Source organism: Gracilinanus agilis, chromosome 1 (genome assembly GCF_016433145.1).
Source record: "Gracilinanus agilis isolate LMUSP501 chromosome 1, AgileGrace, whole genome shotgun sequence".
In the NCBI taxonomy this organism is placed as follows: domain Eukaryota; kingdom Metazoa; phylum Chordata; class Mammalia; order Didelphimorphia; family Didelphidae; genus Gracilinanus; species Gracilinanus agilis.
Window position 1 is genome coordinate 719,622,442 of NC_058130.1, and position 20,771 is coordinate 719,643,212.

Genomic DNA, 20,771 nt, shown 5'->3' on the forward strand with positions numbered 1-20,771 from the left:
GCCTCTTCTACTCACACCTTCCAGGAACTGAATTTGCTGCCATCCTGCTGCCTAATTAATACCCATGATGAGCTGCTCCTAATGATGAATTGCCTTTCCCCTCAGTCATCCATCACTAAGAGTACCTGTTGATGAAGCAGCCTTTTTTCTCTCTCTCTCTCAGTTTTCTTGTCTCCTTCCTTTCCTTTCTCCCTTCCTTCCTCCCTATCTTTCTGCATCCTTCCCCACCGACCACTATCCTGGGACAACCTGTTTTTCTCTCCCATACTTCAATCCATATCCCATGGAGACAAAGTCAGTGGGAAGTTCAGGGCCATGGGGCTTCCTACTGGGCTGACAGTTGTGGATTTGGCTTTCAGACATCCCTGAGGAAGAAGCTCGGTATTGGGCAAAGAAGCTGGAGCAGTTGAATGCTATGAGGGACCAGGATGATGTGAGTAGACATGGGCACGGTGCCCAGATTCTGTTTGCCCTAATACTTGGCTCTCTCTGGGGACTATGTGAGAAGTTCCTCAAATTTACTGGGTATCCAGTTTCTTCTCCTTGGTGGGGGAGAGTGGAGCAAGACAGACCTGTGATTATGGAGGCCAGAGCATACTTCCTTCAAGCTTGGGAGGTGGTGGGATACCTGGGTTCCATGTTTCTGTCTTAGGGCTGCCTGGAGTCCTCTGCCATCCTCTGAGCTTCCTGATTTCATTCTCTCCTCTCCCTTCAGTATTCATTCCAAGAAGAACAGGACAAGCCTCTTCCTGTTCCTAGCTCCCAGTGTTGTAAGTAGCACTCTCTTCCTTTCATGGCCCTAAACAGTGTGGTCCCTGGGGCAGAGGGCACTAATGGGGTAGCACATCCTCCCACCCCTTATTGCCTGTCCTTCTGCCTATGTCTTGTGCCACCTGAATTTGGGGTTTTAGTGTCTTCTGAGATATTGTTCTTGGCTTTGATCCCTCCTGGTGTCTCCTATGGTGCCGTGTCTTCAACATTCCAAGGAGCTAGGTTTACCCAGGTCTGATTCCCCTTGCAGATCCTATGGGACCCACTTCTCTGAGGTAAAATAAAATAAAATAAAACAACCCAGAAGACCTCTAATGATTTTTATCTTTGAACTCCCAGTTCCCCAATCTGGAATTTGTCCACCACCAGATTAAAATTCTCTGTTTGGGGGAAGCATTTCACCAGTAGAGTTTTCCCTCATTTCTAGCAACCTTTGATCTGTTCCAAAGTCCTGGTCCTGACTTATTCCCTGAGGTCCCTCTCTCCTTGACTCCTCTTCCCTTCTGTCCTTCTCCTATCCTCCTCCTCACTCCCATATATTTCCCTATCATCCATCACCTCCTACCACCCCACCCCCACTCTACATGTGCCTGGGATGGATTGAGGGAAAGAGTTGGAAGGGGGAACAGCCAGTTATTCAGAAGTTAGAAAAATCTAGTGGAAAGAGGTAGAAGGATACCTGGGTTCCAAAAGGTATCTGACAAACCATAGTGCACTATAATAATACAAGAACAATATTTATTTTGATTAGGCCCAGTTCTATCACTAACTCACTTTATCCATGAGCAAGACATTCAACAGTTCTGTGCCTCAGTTTCCTCATCTGTCAAATGAGCAGAATAATCTCTGCTAATTTCATGGTGGGAATCAAATTAAACAACAGCTTCAGAATTTTCGGGGGGACTGAAAGCACTCTCCAGACATGAGGGATTCATTTTTGGTTCTGATTTTGACATGGGGATCTGCTCTAATTCTAGCAAAGGGGAAAGAGCAAGGAAATGGGGAAGGTTGGGATAAAGAATGTTGAGAGTATGAGAGGAGAGCCTGCTCATCTTTTCGGCAGGTGGAATTAGGTTGGGGTTTGGATGAGATTTAGAATCCTAAGAAGATATCGAAGAGATCTATATCAGGTAAATAGTTTTGTTTCCCTCCTTCCTCCCCAGCCACCTACTGGGTCAAATGCTCCGGTAGATAGCTGGCAACCAAGAGATCTATAGGAACTAAGGAAGGTAGCCAGGAGAGCAGCTCCTCAGACTCCAGCCTTAGACTCAGATGCCTCTGGACCCCTTACATCCCAGTAAGAAACCATCAGTTTGAATCTGTTGGGGCTAATGCCAGCAAATAGCTGGCTGGCTGGGCCAGGAATCTGATGGATGGAGAATAGACACATTTCACTAACAATTAGGGTCTCAACTCTGCTTTGGATGCCAGGATGGACCTCAGAGCTAGGGAGAGTCATCCATGCTGCACCCACCCAAGGTTGACCCATCCATCTGAGTGCAGGACAGTCCAGGGTCAGTGGGTGTGAGGGAGAGTAGTAGCTGGACCAGGAAAGCTTCTGACAAGTAAAAGCTTGGGCAGTAGGGCTCTTCCCCTGCAAATCCAGGACCAAAGCCAAATCTGAGTCTAAGAATTCTCCGTCCAAGTCCTGGGTTGAATCCAAGTGCCAGGGAGAGTGGGCAGGCAAGGGAAGATCAAATTGTCAGTGGGGCGTCCTGACCTCCTGCCTGGCATCAGAGGTAATGTCACTAACTGCTGGGAGCCAGGGCAGTTTTGTCCATTGATGGGATGATGGAATCGAACTCAGAACTAGCCTGTAGGGGAGGCCACATGTCACAGGGGAAGGAGTGCTGTGTCCAAAGGTGAGGACTTTGATTCAAATGTGGCTCTGCTGTTTATTAGGTATATGACTTTGAGCCAATCCCTTCATTTCTCTTGGCCTTGGTTTCTTTACCTAGAAAAGGAGGGGGCTGTACTACATGAACTATACAGAACCTTCCTGGCCTAAATCGAGATGTCACAGTGGCCGGAGGACTGGGCTTAGAGTCCAAGAAGACTTGAGTGTGAACCCTGCTTAGATACTTACTACCTGAATGAAATGGGCAAATCATTTAACATTTCTGTGCCTGTTTATGCATCTATTATGACTGTGGAGAGCTTGGACTCTGTAGTCCCTTCCAGTGCTAAATCTATTTTTCTTTGACTTCCTAGCCTAGTGTCCCAGTGTTTTGGACTTTCGGGATACCTATACCTTATAATGTGCAGCGGAAAAGGACCTGAGCCTCCCTTATAGGGAGGCTAGTTTTGAGGATCCATTGAGATAATACTTTTGTGAACTGTCAAGTTCACTAGCTAGGTAGTCCAGGAGTGCTGGACTTGGTATCAGGAAGCTCTGAGTTCAGATTCTGCCTCAGACACTCAACTAGCTGTGTGACCTTGGGCAAATCTCTGTCAGCCTCAGTTTCTTCACCTGCAGAATGAGGAGATTGGAGTTGATGGCCAACTCTAACTCTATCATCCTAGGACTGCAAAGTTTTACTCTTAGCATTTGAATGTCCTCCATCTAAGGGATGCAAGCCACCTCTTCCTTTAAGATATAGGTTCCTCACCAGACCTGGAGTCAAGAAGACCTGGGTTCAAATCTGGCCGTAGATACTTCCTAGCTCTATGACCCAGGGCGAGTCACTTAATCCTAATTGCCTAGCCCTTGCCTTTTGTCTTAGAGTTATTACAAAGAAAGAAGGTAAGGGTTAAAAAAAAGACATAGGGTCCTCTCTCCACTTCTCCACACCCCAAGAAGAGGAGCAAAATACTTCAGCTGCTGTGAGCACCAAACCAGGAAGTAATAGGTAACTGAATAGCTCCATTGTTATATCCATCCAATATATGGAGAACCCTGAGGTGTTGTGGTATGTCCTATGGACCCGAAGTCAGGAAGATTGGGGTTCAAAGCCTGTCACAGACACAGACAAGTCACTTAACCTCTCCCATATACATTTTCTTCATCTGTAAAATGGGGATAAACATAGCACCCACCTCCCAGGGTTATTGGAAAGTTCAAATGAAATAAACTTTAAAGAGCTAAGTAAATATAATCTATTATTATTATTGATCTCATCATTTTCCCCTGGCCCAAACAAAAAAGTGGGGGATAGGACTGTCTCCAGTGAAATCAATTAGAAAGAATCATCACCCACTGGATAAAGCCCTCACTTCCCACCCTATAAACTCTTTGTCTATGGAGCTGGATGAATGCATGAATAAAAACTCTTATTAAGCACTTATAGTATGCCTAGCATGGGGAATTCAAATAGTTCCTGCTCTTGAGATCACACTCTAATGTCGCTTTTGAGGGTTCTTTCTTCCTGAGCAGGATTCATTTCCCTCTCTCACTTAGTCCATGACTTTGGTCATACATTTGGTCTTTAGCAAGACTGTAATAAGATGCTTAGTATGCCTCCAAGCCTTCACTCCAGCTTTCCTCTGATTCCTCCCTCACCTCTTCCCCACCCCACTCCCAACTCCTTCCCAACCTTCCCTTTCCCCCTGCTTCCCTCTAAGCAGATCCACTCGGTCCCATTCTTTTCCAGAAAAGAATTAAGGGGGAGGGAAGTTGGACTACATGACTTCCAAGTTTGCTTTCCTCTATAAGATTCTAGAACGCTTTGGGTTGAGGGAGAGGGGGCAGCGATGGAGAGAGGGAGGTGGACTGGGAATGATGGGGGAGGAAGAGAGCAGGTGTCCAGAGGGTGCTTACAATTCAGCTCCTGCTCCCTGTCCTATGCCCTCTTCCATGCCCACTGCCACAAGTTCTGCCCATCTTTATTCTCTCTGCCCCTTTTCTTTGTAGGCAACTGGAGTTATTTTGGCTGGGGGGAGCAGCAGAGTAAGTACTCAGCCGGCGATTTGTCCAGTGTGAGGGGGAGGAATGGGGGCATATGGCTCCCCTGAGGATGTTCCCCCTCCCTTCCCCTACCCTTCCTGGAGAGAAGTATGGGGAGTTTTACCTGGGAAACCTGGGGACAGTCAGTCTGGCACATCCCTGCCTTTCCCCTGTCCCTTTGTCCCCTCATCCTCCAGTCTCTGGTTGACTTCCCCTGGTGGTGGCAAGAGGGGTGTCCCTGTGTCACCTGATGAGCAGAAAAAGAATATGAGAATTTGGGATTAACCTTGGAGTCACTGCCCAGCTTCAGTCTTGATGAGGGCCACAATTTGGGATTGTATGAGACTAGATGCTCACAAGCACCCCATAGGGACCTGCAGGACCTCCACCTCTCCCCAAGTCTCTCTCCCTCCCCTCTGCCCCCATGTCCAATCCCATATCTCTTCCCCTTCCTGTAACCTGCTCCCTTGTTGATTCTCTCCTCCCCTCCTTCTTCTCTTCCCCTTCTTTTTATGGAGGAGAAGGATGAATGTAACTCTGGACAAGTCTCTCTGGGTTTCAGTTTCCCTATCTGAAAAACAAAAGAATTGGATTAGATGATCCCTGAGTTCTTTCCTAGCCCTGCCATTATATTATTTTGTGAAAAAAGAATCCACATGTGAAGCTTAAGATGGTGGGGGTTGTTATCAAGGAACCTCAGTTACTTCAAAGTTCTAGAGGGATGGATGGGCATGAGGTGCCCTGAGGCACCTAGATGGACATTATTCCAATGCTCCCATATCCTAAACTTTTGCTGTGTCTGCAGACTGCAGCCCACTCTGGGCCCTCATTCCCCTCTCCAATTTTCCATCTTCTCCTCTGGCTTCCAGCAAAACATCCTGGCCAATGAGTCAGTGTTGCTATATTTCTGGAAGAATTATCACCAAGGGATGATAGGTGAGCCCAGGGCTGACAAGGCAACCCTGACATTGCACCATGTATTGGGCCTGGCCATCCCCAAAGGCTCTTGTAGCCTCTTAGGCATGAATTCCTCAATACCACTGTGGACAGCCAGTTTTGGAAAAGAATAAGGCAGATGGAGCTGGCACCATGCCACTTGTGTATCCTCAAGGCCCACCTAGAGCCTTATGGACCAATCTACCTTATGTCTTTCTCCAGGCCTCCCTGGGTATATTCCTATTGACCACAGATCTGCAGTTACCTCTGCCTCCCACATAGAATCCTAATATTCCATCTCCTGTCTTCTCCCTTCTTCCTCTTTCCAGCTTTGGCCATCCATTTTCTATAGCCTGTGTTCCAAACGTCTACACATCCCTTCTGCCATCATGGATCTTTCTATCACCTCTCTTTTATTCCTCTCTCTTTGCCCCTGGTTTTATTCAAAGCCCATACAGCTCCATCCCTCAAACATCACAATGGTCCAGTTGAGCATACCTTCCTCCCTCCAACTTTCCTTCTGCAGTCTTCCCCATATAGGGAGTCACATGCCACATCCTATTGTTAAAGACGGCCTCCTTTGACTCACATGAGATATTTAACCTTAATTAGTGTAGGGGCAGAGGGGGAGAAAGCAGCTGGCATTGGAGACACCCCAAGTCTTGGGGGAGTACCCCTAAATTCACAATCACTTTTTGAGATCAAAGGCATTTTGGTACCACCCATGGTCCCTTAAGGGGAGGAGATTGGATTGTCTATTGGGGACAACCCTCCATCCCACCTTCTAGTTTTTCATCCTTTTCCCTTCTGCATCCCTCCCTCCCCATTTGGGTCCTTTTCCAGATGAAGACCCAGACAGTGCTGTGGATGACCGGGACAGTGATTACCGCAGTGAGACAAGTAACAGCATCCCACCACCCTACTACACCACATCCCAGCCAAATGCCTCTGTCCACCAGTATTCGGTCCGACCTCCTCCACTGGGCTCCCGAGACTCCCGAGACTCTTACAGTGACTCTATGAGGAGTTATGATGACTATTCAGAAGCACCTCCAGTCAGGTACTGGGGGGAAGGGGGATTGGAAGAAGAAAAGGGGAGAAACTAGAATCCAAGGATGGTGTGAGAAAGAGGAGACAGTAGTGGAAGGAAAGGGATCATCTAGTCCATCTCCTGCTTTATAGATAAAGAAACTCAGACTCAGCAAAAGGAACTCACTCCCTTCAGATGATCCAGTTAGTGTCAGAAGCAGATACCAGATCTGACTTGTGGGCTGACATTCTCTATAAGGCAAGGCTGCCTTCTTGTATATTGTTGGATAGAAGAGATATATGCAGAGGAGAGAAGGAGAAGGTGGATGGAGCTTGGGGTCTGAAGAGAGAGTGAACTCTGCTTCTGGGCAAAGGGTAATGTTGAAGGGTTTTGATCTGCTGGGAAACTCTAGTCCAGGGATTCTAACCTTTTTTTTTTTGCATTATGGATCCCGTTGGCAATCTGGTGAAGCCTATGGATTTATCAGAATGATGTTTCAAAATGCAGTAAACAAAATAAATAGGATCACAAGGAAAAATTAGTGAAAAATAATTATGACTAAAAGAAATTCATGGCCCCTAGGTTGAAGGTTGTCTATTCCAGCAAGATGGAGTTGTCTCACACACAGGAGAGAGAAGGGAAGTGCAGGGTGACTGCAAGGAACATACTGCCTTGTACCAAGTTGGTGCTCAATCCAACACTGCTTGGGTTTTTTTTTTTAATTGAATTGAGTTGTCATTAGGGCCAGGCAAGTTAAAGGGGCTGTTCTTGGTTGGCCAAGAGATGAGGCTGAAACGTGAACAATTAATCCAAATGTGGGAAGCTCAGAAAATTGGTTGGTCTCTAGGGACATTCATGAGCCTAATGTATAAACAAGGGGACAGAGCTTTGTCCACTTATCACATAGTACCAGCCAAGGTGATCCTAGGATGATCCCACCCATTGGCATCTCTCCTCCCCTCCCCAGGGGGAGACTTAAGTAAATACCCCTCCCTGCTGACCATGTTCCTCCTCCCCTTTCCCTACTCCCTGGCAGACGCTTCAGTAGCGTCGATCCAACCACTCGAGGCCACAGCGACTCGGAGGCTGGCCGAGGCAGGTCAACCCGCCACCACTATTCCCTTGAGAGCAGGCCATCCCTAGACCTGTCAGATAGGTGGGTCCTTTCCCTGTCGTGAGCCTTATGGCCCCGTCCAGTCCCCGTCCAATGCTTTGGTCTGGTCCTTGTGGGCCGGGGCAGGCCGATACCGCTGGCCAATCACCCCTTGTCCTCCAGTCTATACAACTCTCTCAGGTGAGTTGGAGGGACCATTCTCTATATATCAGCAGAATGAATGGCATTCTGAGCAGATCTTTCTTAGCTCCTTCCCAAGGAGGTCCTCTTTCCTCTCTTCATGAGGAGCCCCATCTAGTCCCCTTCCTCCCTTTTTAGGAAAGAATAAGTTTCATAGAGTTGTCGCCCCTACAGTGGAAAAGGACGTCATCTATTCCAGCCCAAAACCTTAAGGAAGGTGGGGTATTATTGAACCCACTTTAAAGATGAGGCAATAGAGGCTCAGAACGTTTAAGTGATTTGGACAAAGTCATATACCTCATGAGTAGTGGTACCTATGGATAAGAAGAAGAGAAGTTAGTGCCTGATTCCTAGTGCAGTGTTGTCTTCTCACTTATCTGTAATGATGATGATGCCATTAATCTACATTTATATGGACTTTTTAATATCTCTTACATCCACTTTCCTAGTTGTCTCCCATTGAACCCCAGACAGCCCTGGGAAGAGGTCAGATTTATTACCCTCTTTTAGCAGAGGAGAAAACCAGGGCTCAAAGGCTAGAAATATCTTAATTGAGGTTACACCTTTGTTCAGTTGTAGAGTTGGGAATAGAACTCAGGTGTTCCAGCTCCCAGCCCAGGACTTTTGGAATCACAGAGGCAGAATACTTGAGTCAAAATGGCTCCTAGGGGCCACCTAAGCCAGCCAGATGTATCAATGGATGTGGTATCGGCCTCTCCCACACTGCCCCTGTCCTTGTCTGCATGGTGCACTTCTCTGTCTCTTGGGGAGCCTCTTCTTGTCCTTTGGGTTTGTCCACCTGTCTCTGTTTTGAATTTGTTTGCTGTGGGGTGAGGGAGGAAGAAGGGAGGATGGGTGGGGAGACTCAAGGTGGGTAGGAAGAAGAGGAATATTGATCTTGGTTTTAATCTAAGCTGGTATAATGAACAGTTGACAACTGGTCTCTGAGACCTCTAGGGACAGAGGGGAGCTAGGGATGGGAGGTGGGTCAAAGGAATTTGGGAAACAAAGACATAGAAATAAATTTAGGGGCAAAATTATAGGTGAGGGTGGGCAAAGGTTAGCACCATACCCACCTAGATTTTAGAGGGAGTCAGCAGCAGATACTTTCATGCTTTCCACAAACAGCCAGATTTTAGAGAAAGTGTCCTTTTACTTTAGAATAATAGGGACTTGATCATCTGGTTGAAAAATAATGCCTAAGTACATATGCCTGCAGCTCCTTGTATCCTGGACCTGAACCCCCTGGTCTGTAGGGTTGGCATCCAGGACATTTCTGCTATGATGAGAAGGAAGTAGAATTGGGGATAATAGTAGTTATCACCTTACATTATTTGTACTTAGCTTTTATACTCTCCTACGGGAAAGGGCACTCTTCTATATAGTCTTCATTCATTCTTCACCAAAGCCCTGTGGGGTAGGCAGAGCAGGAATTATTCTTCAGGGGATACAGATTCAGAGAGGGGAGACAGTACTCAGCTAGCTAATTAGCAGAGTGGGGCCTTAATTGAGGGCTCTGGACTCCTGAAATTTTTCTATCACCTTCTAGTGTTCTAAGCTATCATGACTTTGGGTTGGATGAGTCCTTCCCTTTAGGATGAGTAACCCATCCCACTGAAGGCCACCCAGTGTTCAAGACTTGGAGGAAAGTTCATGGGGGGCTTCTAAACTAGAGACAACTCTACTTTTAACATCCATCCATATCTCCTCTCTCCCAACTCCCAACCCCACCACCCACACAGCCCAACTGGTAGCAGTCGCTATGCCTCCTCTGGGGAACTGAGCCAGGGCAGCTCCCAGCTGAGTGAGGACTTTGATCCAGATGACCAAAGCTTACAGGGTTCAGAGATAGACGAAGAGAGGGATCGAGACTCTTATCACTCCTGCCACAGTTCAGTTAGCTACCATAAAGACTCTCCACATTGGGATCAGAATGAGGAGGAGGAGGAGGAAGAAGAAGACTTGGAGGAGGAAGACTTAGAGGAGGAAGACCTAGAAGAAGACTTGGAAGAAGACCTAGAGGATGAGGGGCTGAGGCAGGGAGGCTACAGTGAGAATGAGGAAGAATACTCCAAGGAAGAAAGCTACCCACCAGTTGCTCCCACATCCTCAGAAAGGGAGGAAAAACCCTCTCCAGTGTCTGCTGAAGTCCCTGAAGTTGCCAAGATGCCTCCAGAGTCAGCAGCAGCTGAGGAGGTGCCTGGAGCAGAGCGGGCACCTGAGCCAGAACCTCCAAAGCTGGAAGAGAGGTAAAAGAAACACACATGTAAAACACAGAGATATGGGAAAACTAGAAGGCTCAGTAGATCAAGATCCAGGCTGGGAGATGGGAGATCTTGGGCTCGAATTTTGTTTCTGACACTTATTAGCTGTGTGACCCTGGGCAAGTCACTTATCTCCAGTTGCCTAGCCCTTCCTGTTCTTTTGCCTTGGAACCAATGTTTGGTTCTATTGCTTCTAAGACAGAAGGTAAGGGTTAAATAAAAAAGAACCAGGGGCAAAACCACACAGATGTGATCATGATAGGAGGCAGGAGAAGAGGAACAAGGGAAAAGTGGACTCAGATAAGTGAGTCTCAGCTACACAAAGAACCTAGGAAGCTACCTGCTTCTTGCTAGATGGGAAGAGAGGGTCCGGCCCCTGTCTCACCAGGGAACCTCAAGCCTCTCCTCAAACAGACAGTGATATGGGTGCCTGGGAAACACTGGAGATCCAGACACTGGGAAGCCAGAGAGAATCCTAAATGCTGGCCCTGGGGTGGGGCCGGTTTCAGTTACAGGGATCGTGAAGAAGAAGAGGGGCAGGACTCCATGTCCAGAGCCAAGGCCAACTGGCTACGAGTATTCAACAAAGTTCGGATGCAACTCCAGGAGGTAAGTATGCCCTGTTAGGGGATTGCTCCTGCTAGGCAGACACCAAGGGCTCCAGTGTTGAAAGTCAGGAGTGGATCTAGATTGATTTGGAAAGTTTCCAAGTTTGCAGAGCTGAATGTGGGGATCTGAGATTTGGGGTTGGAATTGGGGTTGAGCCTGAGCTCATGATGGGGTCATGAGGGTTGGCTTTGAAATTAAAGTTATGCTTAGGATTAAGGTTTAAGTTGGGCTTGGTTTTAGGGTCAGTGCCAAGCTTTGGGTTGGGTTTATGATCAGGTTTGGGTTTGGCATTGGGATCCGAGTCAGAATTTGGATTAGTCAAGGTTAGATCTGGGATTAGGAGAGAATTCAGGACCAGGCCCAAGGGTGAGTTGAGTGTATTCGATTTAGAGTCAGGGTTGTAGCCAAGGTTAAGACCATAGGTCATGATCAGGGTTAAGATGAAGGTCGTCCATTAGATAACGGTCAGCCATAATGTTAGGGTTACGAATAAAGGGTGGACAAATTTAGAGTTGGAGTTAGGAGTCAATTGGCAGGTAGGGCTGTAAAAAATAAAGTTAATATATAATGATAACTTTTAAAAATATTATGGTTTTAACCCGGCCTCAGCCACTTCCCAGCTGTGTGACCCTGGGCAAGTCACTTGACCCCCATTGCCCATCCTTACCAATCTTCCACCTATGAGACAATACATTGAAGTACAAGGGTTAAAAAAAAATTATGGTTTTTGTAAAATTTATTGGTAATCTCTAGAAAATGAAACCACATGCCATGCTAGCTTAGGCTGTTCCCAGCTCCATCATGCTGCCCTAGGAAGGAAAGAGCGTTGGGAATGCCAGTCATTCAATTTTATCCCCCTGTCTATCTCACTGCATAATGACAGGAAGCCAGTGGGCTCATGGGAAATGTAGTTCAAAGACCCCCAAATTCCCAATAACACAGGGCTAGGTTGTGGGATGGAAGTTGGAGGCGAAGAAGGCATTGGGCCAGGTAGATGAGTCTCAGGCAGAGTCGCGTCGAATCAAAGCTTGGCTTGGCAGATGTTGGGAATGTGCCTCTATTAGCTTCCTGAAAGGTCTCCTTTGAATCTCCTATCCTCTTCATTGTGTGGCTCTGGCTGCCCTCCCTCACCTCCACCCTCCATCATTTCTTTTTTTGTTTGCCTTTGGCTGCTCTTTGGGTCCTCTCATGCTTTTCAGTTGCTCATCAACATCACTGCCCTCATGCCCCGTGAGCACCATTGGCACAGGTAGGTGTCTACCTACTCTCAGGGTTCCCAGTGGACACCAGAGCAGTAGGAGAGGGAAGAAGGGACAGCCCAAGAGACAGACAGAAGGCAGCTGGTCTCTCTTCTTCTGCCCTCTTCTTATGCCTGGCATTAGCTTGGTGGGCTCCAGAATAGTCTGTTTTGGTTTCATCCCAGGAATGTAGGGAAGACAAATTGATGTTTCATTAAGATACATCAGATACTCAGACACCTCCACTTTCAGCCAGGTAGTAAGGGGGCAAAGTTGCTCTGATTACAACCTCAAAAATAAACAATTAACTTTAGTAATTTCTATAGCTCAAGACAGACTAGTATTATCCCCAATTTATAGTACAGTTACACACTGTGATTCAGAATGGGGAAGTAAATGACTTGTCTAAGGTCACATCAAGAAATAATGACTGTCAGGGGGTGAAGGGGAGAAAGTAAGAGCATGAATCATGTAATCATGTTAACTTTTCTAAAAAATAAATATTATTAAATGTTAAAAAAGGAAATAATGACTGAGGGGGCAGCTAAGTGGCTCAGTGATTTGAGAACCAGACCTAGCCATGAGAGGTCCTGGGTTCATATCTGTTCTCAGACACATCTTGGCTATGTGACCCTGGGCAAGTCACTTAACCCCCATTGCCTAGCCCTTACTACTCTTCTGCCTTAGAACCAATACATAGTATTAATTCTAAGATGGAAGATAAGGGTTAAAAAAAAGAGAAATAATGACTGAGTTGGGATAGAAGTTCTTCTTTTTATAACCCACCCTATCCCTCTAGGATCTGGAATGGGATGGATCTGAGTGCAGATCCTCCTGCAACCATTGCCAGCAGATACCCCTTCCCCACTCATGAACATTCATTATATTGGCATTAACCTTCTGCCCTATCCCAGGGACCCTTGATATTAATAGGCTAAAACACTGAGGTCATTTCAGACTGGATGGATGGAAACTAAGAAAGACTGGATTGATGGACAGAAAGTCCAGAAAGGGAGAGAGAAGGGAATCAAGGGATATGTTCCTCAAGACTCAGGCTTTAAAGCTGTATAAGCATCTGGGAGGGACCATGGGGGCTTTGTTCCCCTAAGGATACCCAGGCTGGAAAAAGAGCCAGGCTCCTGGACGTTCAGAGAAATCCCCCAATGGTATCCATCTGTGAGTTGGAGGGGGGTGGAAGGGATGGCGTCTGCCCTTTGGATAGAAGGTCACTAAATCATTTCTATCCCCCAGGCCCGAGGAGAAGGAGACATGTCTAACTCACTCTGGTTCAAAGGCGGGTGAGTAGCAAAGCACAGCTCCCTCAAGTCCAGATTGTTATGTCCACCTCTGGGCAACACCTAGAATGATCTACTTCAGGGGTGTAGATCAAGGGTATGGGGCCAGGTTAGGGTCTGTAGGCACATTTGGGGGTTTAGAGATTCCTGAAAATAAAAAGAGTACTGTGCCCTCATTCTTTGGCAGTTTGAGATAGACTCAGGATGTTGTAAGGGGACCCACAGACATGAGAAATGTCCAGTAGAATTCTTTTCTGTCTCTCTCCCAGGCCTGGAGGTGGTCTCATCATCATAGACAGCATGCCTGACATACGCAAAAGAAAACCAATCCCCCTTGTGAGCGATCTGGTGAGTGAGCAGCATCCCCTTCCCTCTTAGTCCTGACTGGTCCCAGGGGTCCCTTTCTTTCCCTGGAGCTCGATTCTATGTCCCACTTAACTCCTAGTGGTAATATGCCTCTATCTCTTTTTTCTTGGTCTTTCTTTTTTCCTCCTACCCTATTGTGTAATTAGAAATGTTGTACCCATAAGACTCTTTCTCCCAGAATTCTTTTCTCATAAGCTTAAATTTTTTTTTGAGAATTCTATCCCGAAGTGGTAGCCATAAATATAAGCTTAAAAATTAATATACAATATCTCTAGGTATTATATTTAATAATATTTATTAATAATAACTTGAAGTAAAGGAAAATAAAAAGCTAGAGTAAAGAGGGAGCTAACCCAGCCACTGTCACAAGAGAAGAGAGAGAGAAAGCGGGGTTACAGCAAACTTTTATGTACGATATGTAAGGATGCTACGTGGAGGAAGGGAAAAGAATTCTGGGAGATGGAGTCTTTAAGGTACATTTCTAATGACATACTATTCATGATAATAATAACAGCAACAATAATATCCAGCATCAGACACAAGCTGTGTGACTCTGGGAAATTCACTGGGCCTCAGTTTCCTCATCTGTAAGATGGACATAATAACAGCACTTGCCTCACAGGGTTGTTGTGTTGCTTTGTTAGAGTGCTTAGAGCGCTAAATAAATGCTAGCTATTAGTACCTTCATTTTATTTCCACGGTGAGGAAACTGAGTCTCAGAGATGTTTGGGACCTCCATCAGGGTCATGGAACATCCATAACTTGGAGAGTATATCCCCAAAATGGCAGCTGGTGATAGGAAAGGCTTCAAGCATAAACTCTGAAAATCAGTTGAAGGATCTGGGATTGTTTAGTTTGGAGAAGAGAAGCCTGGGGGCAGGGGGTTGGGGGAGGCATGATAGTTGAGTTCAAGCATTTGAAGGGCTGACACTTGGAAGGGGGAATGAGCACTAAATACTCTATTCACTTCCAGTCTGGCTCTTGAGTTTCTCTCATTGCCTCCTTCCCCTCCCTGCTCCCACCGAGATGTTTCCTTGGGCCAATACCCACAGCACCAGCCCAATGACTTGGCCACTGGTGCATATTTCCCATTCAGTACATTCCGAGAAAACCATTGGGGGAATTTCTGGATGTGGGAAGAGGAGGAGTAACCATTATAACTCACAGCATATACATCCTTGCAATGGAAGTGGGGTCGTGGTAAGCTAAGGTTTCCTGTTCTGACTATTCTAAACCTTCCCAGCTCCTCCCAGGAACACGTCCAGAGACTCTGTCTTGTTGCTTCCTGTACTTTCCACTATAAATGCCCAGAGGGAGCCTGGAGTCATGGAAAGAGCTGACTTCTGCGTTACTGGCTGTCTCTGGGGCAGCACCTTTGGGCAAGCCATGTCAGCTCTTAGGGGCCTCGTTTTCCTCATGTATCACATGTAGGGACTGGATTTCCTAATCTCAAAGATGGATCAAAAAATCCATCTCTGGTCTTATGACTCAATGGCCTAAAATCCTCATCCCTGGTTACTGCCTATTCTCATACAAAATCTCCATTAAAAAATGGAAACAATGGCCAACCTCCTCCCCAGGCCCACCCCCATCAGACAGCCTTGCTCATTCCTATATAGAACATGGAACATCACATTGGAAAGGGCCTTAGAGTCATCTTCATTTTACAAAGGAGGAAACAGAGGCCTGGAGAGTATCCCTCCTCCCTACCCCAGACCACATTACACCAGCCAAGGCTATTCTTGGCCTTTGAAGAAGAAAAAGATGGAACTAGCCAGTTTCCCATCTAACCCTGCCAAATCTGCTCCTTTCCTTTGTCCTCTGAGATGGGCCTTCTCAGAGCATCCTCCTTATCCTGGGTCTAATACCCTTTATCCTTTGCCACCTCAGTACCACTTTAGCAGTTGTGACTGGTGGGAGCCATAACCTGCTGTTGTAGCCCAGGGAGGGGTAGGACGCTGGTCACTGGGCCCTTCCTTTGTCTTGGGATTGCCAGGATGTTTCTGAAGTATGTCGGTCACCAGTCAAACACTGGCTTTACTTCTATAGCATTTCCAAAGAAAGCATTTGAGGGTGGGGCATTTACAGACCAGGGTGGGCAGATATATATCTGAAAGGAGTGTGTGTGTGAGAGAGAGAGACAGACAGAAAGAAAGAGAGACAGAGAGAGAGAGAGAGAGAGAGAGAGAGAGAGAGAGAGAGAGAGAGAGAGAGAGAGAGATGGGTATAGGGAAAGTCTCTCTGAAGCTAACAACATTCAATTTCTTTTTCTCCTGCTTCCTGGCCATTCAGGCGATGGTGAGTGACCACCACAGTTTTCTTCCCAACATGCCTTCCCATAGACACTCTTTAACAGCCCTCCCCCCTTCCTCTACCTCCTGCCCACTATCCCTAGAACACTTTACCATCCCTTAGAGCATGTGCCCCACTCTTGTCCTGGGGAACTGGCCTGCCTATGGGGGTGGGACAGCTAGGGAGTCCCTCTTATAGCTAGCTAACAGTTGACAAGCAGGGAGGTAGAGGGGGCAGTTAGCTCCCTCAACATGACTTGTGTGTGATTAGTGATTTCAAATGCTAACTGATGGTTCTGATTCTGACTTGGTGATTTCGTTCTGTGGCTGGCGATGCTGACAATCATTGTGACTTGACATTCCAGTCCATAGCTGATTTCTTCACCTTTGGCTTTCCTCTTGTAGTCCCTGGTCCAGTCCCGGAAGGCTGGGATCACCTCTGCACTGGCCTCCAGCACCTTAAACAATGAAGAGCTAGTAAGTGGACATTGGCCAAAGGGTGAGGGGAAAGGGTCCCCGTTGGGAACCTGTGGATCTGGGATTTTCCTAGCAGATGCTCTGGCCCTGAGGATGGGAAAGGCAAAATATAGGGTAATCCTCAAGTTGACTAGAATTTATAAAGACCTACTATGTGCTGGGCATTCTGGGAATACAAAGAAAGGCAAAGACAGTCCTTGCTCTTTAGGAGCTCATTAATAGGGGGAGGCAACTGTGGACAAACAGGATATATGAAAAACAAATTGGAGATAGTCTGAGAGAGAATGCACTAGCATTAAAGGGGATCAGCAAAGGCTTGTTCCTGAAGTTTGGATTTTAACTGATACCTGAAAGAAGCTAAGGAAACCAGGGGACTGAGATGCAAAGCTGAGTGAGTTCTAGCAGGGGGATAGCTAGTAAACATTCCTGGAACCCAGAGATTGAATATTTGTGTAAGGAATAGCAAGGAGGCCAATGTTACCGAATTGTAGGAAATGTCATAAAGGGATGTAAAGGTCAAAGACAATTTTATATTTGATCCAGGAAGTAATAGGGAACCACTAGAGTTTATTGAATAACAGTTGGGAAGGGAAGGTAATGTGATATGGTCAGATCTATGCTTTGATAGCTGAAGGGAGAATGCAAGAGAGTAAAGAAAGATGAATCAGGGAAAACAATCAGAAGGCTACACTAATCCAGGTGTAAGGAGAAGAGGCCCTGCTCCCTAAGGGCATTGGAAGTGTCAGAGGGAAAAGGGGGTGGTGTACAGGAGAGATGTTATGAAGGTTAAAGTGATGAAACTTGGCGACTGATTGGATACAGGAGTAGGATGGGGTAAGAGAGAGTACAAATAATAGGTTGCAAGCATGGGTGACTAAGGGGAAAGTGGTGCTCTCAAAAGAGAAATTAGAAACCGGGACAGAATTTTTTTCTTTTTTGTTTTTTTGGAGGAGGGAATGACGAATTTAGTTTTGGATGTGTTCACTTTCCAGTACTCTGGAGTATCCTTTTCAGCAATCCTTCTTGACACCTCCCCTGACTAGCATCTGTCTTTCATTGCTGTCTCCCTCCCAAGGACTAGTCTTGGAAGTTGCAGGCTACAGACAGATGTAGGCTTTTGGGGACTAGCCACCCTTTATTTTTCTTAGCTGTGCAGCTTCTCAAAAGTGGCCCACCTTGGGGCAACTAAGTAGCACAATGGGTAGATCATCAGGCTTGGTGTCAAGAGGACCTCAGTTCAAATTCAGCCTTAGACATTTCCCAGCTGTGTGACCCTGGGCAAATCACTTAACCCTGATTGCCTAGCCCTTGCCATTCTTCGATCTTAGAATTGATACTAAGACAGAAGGTAAAGGTTGTTTGTTTATTTGTTTTTTTAGTGGCCCACATTTTTTGAGATTCCCAAGAGAAGGAAAGATGTGTCAGTACAGTCAGTACAAAAAGTACCTATTAAGTGCCTACTATGTGCCAGGTACACAAAAAAGGAGGAGACAACATATAAACAATTATGCACAAATAGTATTATATACAAAATAAATTAGAGGTAATCTGAAAGGGAAAGGCACTAGTAATAAGGGTTGAGGTAGTCTGGGAAAGTCTGGGAAATCAACCTGTCTCTCCTAAGTCCTCAGTGTGCCAAACTCTGTACTCTGCTGTTCTTAGGGAGCTACCAAGGCTTTGTGGAAAGCAAGACAGACCAATGAAAAGACAAGAAACAAACTGAGAGCCTCATGAGCCAGACAGATACTCAGGACTGGAGGAGTTAGAAAGGGATCCTTGTGGACTGGGATAGATGGGAGGGCTCCCTGGAGGAAGAAAGAATCTGTCTGGGCCTTGAAAGGAGAATAAGATATAAGTGCAGAGAAAGAAGGGTTAAGGTGCTGATTAGAAATTAGAGGAAGTTCACCCTAGTGTAAATATCAATATGAAAATAGGTCTTGATCAATGACACCAGTGGAATTGCGCATCAGCTATGAGAGGTGGGAAGAGGAGAGAAAGAACATGAATCTTGTAACCATGGAAAAATATTATAATTTAATTAAATAAAAATTTCCAAAAAAAAAGTTAGAGGAAGTGTTGGAAAGGGACCAGGATGATGAAGGAATTAGAGACCGTGTCATAAAGTGCAGCTAAAGGAACCAAGCATATTTAGCTTGGAAAAGAGAAGTCTTGGGGGAGGGAATTTCTGTTTAAATTTATTGATTTAGATGACTTCCATGGTCCTTTCCAGTTTTCAGGTTGTGATAACCTATCTGCCAGCATCTGGGGAGGGATGTAGGGGAAAGGGATGCCCTGTTGGTCTGGGCCCCCGCCATCAGATTCTCTTCTCTCTGGCTCTTTTCAGAAAAACCATGTTTACAAGAAGACGCTTCAAGCCTTAATCTATCCCATCTCCTGCACAACCCCCCACAACTTCGAGGTGTGGACGGCCACCACACCCACCTACTGCTACGAGTGTGAGGGACTGCTGTGGGGCATTGCGAGACAGGGCATGAGATGTACCGAGTGTGGGGTCAAATGTCACGAGAAATGCCAGGACTTACTCAATGCTGACTGCCTACAGCGTAAGGACTTACACGATGGGGACCATCATGGCTGTACTCTCCTCTAGGTTCTCTCTTCCCTCCCCTCTTGGGGCACAAGTGGTGTGAAAGGAGGCCACTCTCTGCCTCGCTCATTGTCTCCTTTCCTAAGTTGATTTGGGTCAACTGGGACACTAGCAGTGCCCGCTCTTCTTATCTCCTTTTCTTCTGGTGGGTTTCTTCTGGTGGGGACCAGCCCCCCCCCCAAGTCCTACAGGGGTCTCTGAGCCCAACCCCATAATTATCTCAGCTATTGGCAGAGGCCTAGAGTATGGCATATTAGACCCACATTCTGGTGTACCACCCAACCCACAGTCTATGGATTCCAGGGCTATGGGGACCTGGGCATCCCAGGTCAGAGTAGGAGAAAGAAGGAACGCCAGGGGTTCAACAGAAAATGAAGCAAGTATGGAAGTGACTATTAGCTATGTGGGGGAGTAACAGGGTCTCAGATAGGGGATGAGAAATGCAATGAAGGGAATGGGTATTAAGGAAGGAGAATGAGAAGCTTTGAGGGGAATGGGAGTTCATTAAGCAAGATAGGGGATAAGGAAGTGATGGGTGATCGATGAGTGAATGGAGACTGCAAAGGCAGCATGAGGCAGTGAGAAAGGGTACTGAATTTGGAATCAGAGTTCAAATCCTGGTTCTGCCACTGACTACCCATCTGAAGATAGGCAAGCCTTAGTTTTCTCATTTGAAAAATGTGGGAGTTGAACTAGATGGACCTTGAGATCCCATGTAGCCCTTCATTTTATCTGTGAGTGAAAGGTAGGTCATCTGGAGGAAGATGGGTGATGAGGGAGGGAACTGGGAATTTAGTGAGAGGGTAGAAGACCATTGAAAGGGATGGATGTTCAGTGAGGGTTTAGCAGCCTAATGTCAACGAGTTCTTCTGATATTCCAGGAGCTGCAGAAAAGAGTTCCAAACATGGAGCTGAAGACCGCACACAGAACATCATTATGGTGCTTAAGGACCGTATGAAGATCCGGGAGCGGAACAAGCCTGAGATCTTTGAGCTGATCCAGGAGATCTTTGCAGTCTCCAAGACAACACACACACAGCAGATGAAAGCTGTAAAACAGAGTGTCCTGGATGGGACATCCAAGTGGTCGGCTAAGATCAGTATCACTGGTGAGGTCCACCTGGGTGTTGGGATCTATGACCCTCAAAGGCATGGCAGTGGGTTGGGTGCTCAAGGCTTGGCCCATTTTATGGTGTATAGTAGGCAGCAGTGATAACGATGCCCTTAACTGGCATCTCTTCTTAGACTTCCCACCTCACCCTTGCCTGCCCCAAACCCCCTCTGTAATCATCAGGTACCAAACCATTTCCCAGGGAAAAGTTCTCTTTTGGGTTCCTGGAAACATCTTCTTGGTCTTTCAGTAATGCCCTTAGCACTCACATTGGTCTAAAGACAGCTTACACAATGCTTAGAATAATATCCAAGAGGCATCTGGTTGGCTCAGTGGATAGAGCACCAGCCCTGGGTTCAAATCTGGCCTCAGACACTTTCTAGCTATGTGACCCTGGGCAAGTCACTTAACCCCAATTGCCTAGTCCTTACCGATCTTTTGCCTTGGAACCAATACTTGGTACTGATTCCAAGAAAGAAGATAAGGGGAAAGGAAAGGAAAGGAAAGGAAAAGAAAGGAAAGGAAAGGAAAGGAAAGGAAAGGAAAGGAAAGGAAAGGAAAGGAAAGGAAAGGAAAGGAAAGGAAAGGAAAGGAAAGG

The 20,771-nt window shown here is 46.4% G+C and overlaps 1 protein-coding gene across 1 annotated transcript in view; it reads left to right on the forward strand.

The window, feature by feature from the left end:
• UNC13A (unc-13 homolog A) overlaps positions 1 to 20,771 on the forward strand; it is a gene marked incomplete at its 5' end in the record, with an annotated part of 76,468 nt that overhangs the window by 12,255 nt on the left and 43,442 nt on the right. Inside the window, 12 exons of the mRNA XM_044685309.1 lie at positions 360 to 433; positions 716 to 770; positions 4,622 to 4,657; positions 6,434 to 6,650; positions 9,657 to 10,163; positions 10,688 to 10,787; positions 13,277 to 13,323; positions 13,590 to 13,668; positions 15,979 to 15,984; positions 16,383 to 16,454; positions 18,799 to 19,018; positions 19,944 to 20,211. Of these exons, the coding sequence (XP_044541244.1) occupies positions 360 to 433; positions 716 to 770; positions 4,622 to 4,657; positions 6,434 to 6,650; positions 9,657 to 10,163; positions 10,688 to 10,787; positions 13,277 to 13,323; positions 13,590 to 13,668; positions 15,979 to 15,984; positions 16,383 to 16,454; positions 18,799 to 19,018; positions 19,944 to 20,211 (1,681 nt within the window). The remainder of the gene's footprint in view (positions 1 to 359; positions 434 to 715; positions 771 to 4,621; positions 4,658 to 6,433; positions 6,651 to 9,656; positions 10,164 to 10,687; positions 10,788 to 13,276; positions 13,324 to 13,589; positions 13,669 to 15,978; positions 15,985 to 16,382; positions 16,455 to 18,798; positions 19,019 to 19,943; positions 20,212 to 20,771) is intronic.